The sequence below is a fragment of the Lampetra fluviatilis genome, chromosome 73 (genome assembly GCF_964198595.1).
Source record: "Lampetra fluviatilis chromosome 73, kcLamFluv1.1, whole genome shotgun sequence".
In the NCBI taxonomy this organism is placed as follows: Eukaryota; Metazoa; Chordata; class Hyperoartia; order Petromyzontiformes; family Petromyzontidae; genus Lampetra; species Lampetra fluviatilis.
The window spans coordinates 3,352,069-3,357,977 of NC_136347.1; the positions used below are offsets into that span (position 1 = coordinate 3,352,069).

A 5,909-nucleotide genomic window follows, 5' to 3' on the forward strand; every position below is an offset into this window, starting at 1 on the left:
AATTCGCTTGTCAAATATCTCACAATGACGGCAACGTTCAGCCAACGTTCAGGCAACGTTTAATTCGCTTGTCAAATATCTCACAACGACGGCAACGTTCAGCCAACGTTCAGGCAACGTTCAGGCAACGTTCAATTCGCTCGTCAAATATCTCACAATGACGGCAACGTTCAGCCAACGTTCAGGCAACGTTTAATTCGCTTGTCAAATATCTCACAATGACGGCAACGTTCAGCCAACGTTCAGGCAACGTTTAATTCGCTTGTCAAATATCTCACAACGACGGCAACGTTCAGCCAACGTTCAGGCAACGTTCAGACAACGTTTAATTCGCTTGTCAAATCTCTCACAATGACAGCAACGTCCAGCCAACGTTCAGGCAACGTTCAGGCAACATCCAGACAACGTTCAATTCGCTCGACAAATATCTCACAATGACGGCAACATCCAGGCAACGTTCAGGCAACGTTCAGGCAACACCCAGACAACGTTAAATTCGCTCGTCAAATCTCTCACAATGACGGCAACGTTCAGCCAACGTTCAGGTAACGTTTAATTCGCTCGTCAAATCCCTCACAATGACGGCAACGTACAGGCAACGTTCAGGTAACGTTTAATTCGCTCGTCAAATCCCTCACAATGACGGCAACGTTCAGCCAACGTTCAGGTAACGTTTAATTCGCTCGTCAAATCCCTCACAATGACGGCAACGTACAGGCAACGTTCAGGCAACATCCAGGCAACGTTCAATTCGCTCGTCAAATCTCTCACAATGACGGCAACGTACAGGCAACGTTCAGCCAACGTTCAGGTAACGTTTAATTCGCTCGTCAAATATCTCACAATGACGGCAACGTACAGGCAACGTTCAGCCAACGTTCAGGTAACGTTTAATTCGCTCGTCAAATATCTCACAACGACGGCAACGTACAGCCAACGTTCAGGTAACGTTTAATTCGCTCGTCAAATCCCTCACAACGACGGCAACGTACAGCCAACGTTCAGGTAACGTTTAATTCGCTTGTCAAATATCTCACAACGACGGCAACGTACAGCCAACGTTCAGGTAACGTTTAATTCGCTTGTCAAATATCTCACAACGACGGCAACGTTCAGCCAACGTTCAGGCAACGTTCGTGCCCAGGGGCTCCGCACCCCTCCCCCCCCCCCCCCTATCGACGGCCCAGGGTACGGGCTTCACGGATTTGGGGTTAGCGGTTAACAGGGGTCAGAGGTTAGAGGTCAGCTGAGTTAGCGTGGTTAGGAGTTTGCGGTTAAGGGTTAGAGGTCAAGGGTTAGCAGTTAGGAGTTAGCGGTTAAGGGTTAGAGGTCAAGGGTTAGCAGTTAGGAGTTAGCGGTTAAGGGTTAGAGGTCAAGGGTTAGCAGTTAGGAGTTAGCGGTTATGGGGGTTGGCGGTTATGGGGGTTAGCGGTCAAGGGTTAGAGGTCAAGGGTTAGCAGTTAGGAGTTAGCGGTTATGGGGGTTAGGGGTCAAGGGTTAGAGGTCAAGGGTTAGCAGTTAGAAGTTAGCGGTTATGGGGGTTAGGGGTCAAGAGTTAGAGGTCAAGGGTTAGCAGTTAGGAGTTAGCGGTTATGGGGGTTAGCGGTCAAGGGTTAGCAGCTATGGGGGTTAGGGGTCATGGGGGTTTGGGGTCAAGGGTTAGAGGTTAAGCGACTAAAGGGAACGTGGCCACAGAAATGCACAAACCAAAACTCCACACGACACCTGTCATGGCCGCCCCCACGCCGTGACATCAACAACGCGGGAGGGGGGGGGGGGGTTAGCCCGGGGGACAGCGTCCATGTGACGGGGGCGGTGTGGGGGGGGCGTGGTGGTGGTGGTGGTGATGGGGGTTGTGGGGATGGTGGTGGTGATGGTGGTGGTGGTGGGGATGGTGGGGATGGTGGTGGTGGGGGTGGTGGTGGTGATGGGGGTGGTGGTGGTGGTGATGGGGGTTGTGGGGATGGTGGTGGTGATGGTGGTGGTGGTGGGGGTGGTGGGGATGGTGGTGGTGGGGGTGGTGGTGGTGATGGTGGTGGTGGGGGTGGTGGTGGTGGTGACGGGGGCGGTGTGGGGGGGGTGTGGTGGTGGTGGTGGTGGTGATGGTGATGGGGGTTGTGGGGATGGTGGTGGTGATGGTGGTGGTGGTGATGGTGGTGGTGGGGGTGGTGATGGGGGTGGTGATGGTGGTGGTGGTGATGGTGGTGGTGGTGGGGGTGATGATGATGGTGATGATGATGGTGACGATGATGATGATGATGACGGTGATGATGATGATGATGGTGATGATGATGGTGGTGATGGACATGATCATGCGTCTCCCCTCCCCCTCACCCCTCTCCCCGCCCCCCAGCCCCACCATCACTTGGGCCCGCGGTAAGCTGCCTCCTTCCCCGTCTTGAGCAGCGTGTCCAGCAGCAGCTGCGCGCTGTGCTGAGACTCGATCACCACCAACTTGTTGGCAAGGTCGATCTTGAACTCGACCCCTGGGTTACACCACCACCACAACAACAACAGCAACATCAACAACAAAAGATGTTGACTACCTCGCCTGGTACGCAGGAGGTCGTGGGTTCCATCTCAAATTTGACCCCTGGATTACACCACCACAACAACAGCAACAACCACAACAACAACAACAACAGATGTTGACTACCTCGCCTGGTGTACAGGAGGTCGTGGGTTCGATCCCAGACACTGCGAGATGTTGACTACCTCGCCCTGGTGCACAGGAGGTCGTGGTTCAATCCCAGACACTGAGAGATGTTGACTACCTCGCCTGGTACGCAGGAGGTCGTGGGTTCAATCCCAGACCCTGAGAGATGTTGACTACCTCGCCTGGTGCACATGAGGTCGTGGGTTCGATCCCAGACACTGAGAGATGTTGACAACCTCGCCCGGTCTACAGGAGGTCGTGGGTTCAATCCCAGACACTGAGAGATGTTGACTACCTCGCCTGCTACACAGGAGGTCGTGGGTTCAATCTCAGACACTGAGAGATGTTGACTACCTCGCCCTGGTACACAGGAGGTCGTGGGTTCAATCTCAGACACTGAGATGTCAACTACCTCGCCTGGTACACAGGAGGTCGTGGGTTCAATCCCAGACACTGAGAGATGTTGACTACCTCGCCCGGTCTACAGGAGGTCGTGGGTTCAATCCCAGACACTGAGAGATGTTGACTACCTCGCCTGGTACACAGGAGGTTGTGGGTTCAATCCCAGACACTGAGAGATGTTGACTACCTCGCCCGGTCTACAGGAGGTCGTGGGTTCAATCCCAGACACTGAGAGATGTTGACTACCTCGCCTGGTACACAGGAGGTCGTGGGTTCAATCCCAGACACTGAGAGATGTTGACTACCTCGCCTGGTACGCAGGAGGTCGTGGGTTCAATCCCAGACCCTGAGAGATGTTGACTACCTCGCCTGGTACACAGGAGGTCGTGGGTTCAATCCCAGACACTGAGAGATGTTGACTACCTCGCCTGGTGCACAGGAGGTCGTGGGTTCAATCCCAGACACTGAGAGATGTTGACTACCTCGCCTGGTGTGCAGGAGGTCGTGGGTTCGATCCCAGACACTGAGAGATGTTGACTACCTCGCCTGGTACACAGGAGGTCGTGGGTTCGATCCCAGACACTGAGAGATGTTGACTACCTCGCCTGGTGTGCAGGAGGTCGTGGGTTCAATCCCAGACACTGAGAGATGTTGACTACCTCGCCTGGTGCACAGGAGGTCGTGGGTTCAATCCCAGACACTGAGAGATGTTGACTACCTCGCCTGGTGTGCAGGAGGTCGTGGGTTCGATCCCAGACACTGAGAGATGTTGACTACCTCGCCTGGTGTGCAGGAGGTCGTGGGTTCGATCCCAGACACTGAGAGATGTTGACTACCTCGCCTGGTACACAGGAGGTCGTGGGTTCGATCCCAGACACTGAGAGATGTTGACTACCTCGCCTGGTGTGCAGGAGGTCGTGGGTTCAATCCCAGACACTGAGAGATGTTGACTACCTCGCCTGGTGCACAGGAGGTCGTGGGTTCAATCCCAGACACTGAGAGATGTTGACTACCTCGCCTGGTGTGCAGGAGGTCGTGGGTTCGATCCCAGACACTGAGAGATGTTGACTACCTCGCCTGGTACACAGGAGGTCGTGGGTTCAATCCCAGACACTGAGAGATGTTGACTACCTCGCCTGGTGCGCAGGAGGTCGTGGGTTCCATCCTGACCCTGACGACGCCTGCTGCTGCTGCTGTATATTTGGAGTCTGCGTCTCTCTCTCATCATCATCATCACGGTGGCTAGGAGATGTAAACTACCACCACCATCACCACCGCCACCACCACCACTGTCACCACCACTACAACCACCGTCACCACCACATCAACCACCACACTAACACCACCATAGCACTACTACCTCCTGAACCACAACCACCACCACAACCACCACCACCACCACAACCACCACCACAACCACCACTGTCACCACCACCACCATCATCACCACCACCACTACTACCACCACTCTCCCCATCACCACTGTCCCCATCACCACCACCACAACCACCACAACCACCACCACCACAACCACCACCACTTTGCCACGTACCTCCCAGTTTGTTGAGGACGCGAGTGACCGCCCCAGAGCAGCCTTCACAGGTCATGTCAACAAAGAACTCCTCCTTCTACACACAGACACACACACACAGTGACACACACACACACACACAGTGACACACACACACACACAGTGACACACACACACACACAGTGAAACACACACAGTGACACACACACACAGTGACACACACACAGTGACACACACACACACACAGTGAAACACACACAGACACACACACACACAGTGACACACACACAGTGACACACACACACAGTGACACACACACACAGTGACACACACACACAGTGACACACACACAGTGACACACACACACAGACACACACACACAGTGACACACACACACAGTGACACACACACACAGTGACACACACACAGACACACACACACACAGACACACACAGACAGTGACACACACACACACAGTGACACACAGACACACACACAGACACACACACACACAGACACACACACACAGTGACACACACACACAGTGACACACACACACAGTGACACACACAGTGACACACACACACAGACACACACACACACACAGACACACAAAGATAACAAAGATCCCCCGTAAAGCCTTAACAGACTGTAGGGGCAAGTGCTGTTAGCGAGCACCTATGAAGGCCGGAACGGTACACGAGGGGGTGGGTGGCCAGCACCACGCCCGGCCGCCTTTGTCTCCCCCAGTGCTAGCGATGTTCACTACTACACACATCCCTCTGCACGGCTGCCATGGACACGTTTAGACGTTTCAGGCCACGACCCTTCGATCACTACAGCGCCCATCAACCACCGCGATGGTTGTTGTTGTTGTTGTAGTATGCCAGGTAGCTGAATACGAAGTTACGAAGAGTGGGGGGGGGGGGGGGTAACGTGGTGACTTTACCGTCATGGTAACGTCGAGTGGGCAGCACGCAGCTCCGGCTTGCAGCTGACCGGCGAGTCGGGTGGGAGTGGGGGGGTCCTGATAGGTGCCAACACTTCAACTTTATAGCTGTCCTGGGTGGTGATAAAAAAAAAATGGGGCGCCTGACTCGTTAATAATTAACAACAAAAATTATTATATTTTTTTAACGAATCGCAACGTGTCGGTTGCGACGCTTGCGTGAAAAGGAAACGTTTCTTATATTTAGAAATGTATATCTATCACGGTGAATGTCACCGAAATGTTTTTGTTTTTGAAAAGATAAATGAATATTTTTACTTTTATTTACAGGCGGATGCCGCGGGCGACCGTTTGATCCGGCGGGGGCGGGG

The 5,909-nt window shown here is 53.7% G+C and overlaps 1 protein-coding gene across 1 annotated transcript; it reads right to left on the reverse strand.

Annotated features, from left to right (window-relative positions):
• Positions 1 to 867: 867 nt before the first annotated feature.
• ATOX1 (antioxidant 1 copper chaperone) lies at positions 868 to 5,641 on the reverse strand. The gene is made up of 3 exons (XM_078883870.1): positions 5,539 to 5,641; positions 4,611 to 4,686; positions 868 to 2,486 (listed from the first exon to the last, which is right to left on the reverse strand). Exons 1-3 carry the CDS (start codon positions 5,542 to 5,544, stop codon positions 2,362 to 2,364), a joined length of 207 nt encoding a protein of 68 aa, XP_078739996.1. The 5' UTR covers positions 5,545 to 5,641; the 3' UTR covers positions 868 to 2,361.
• Positions 5,642 to 5,909: the final 268 nt, after the last annotated feature.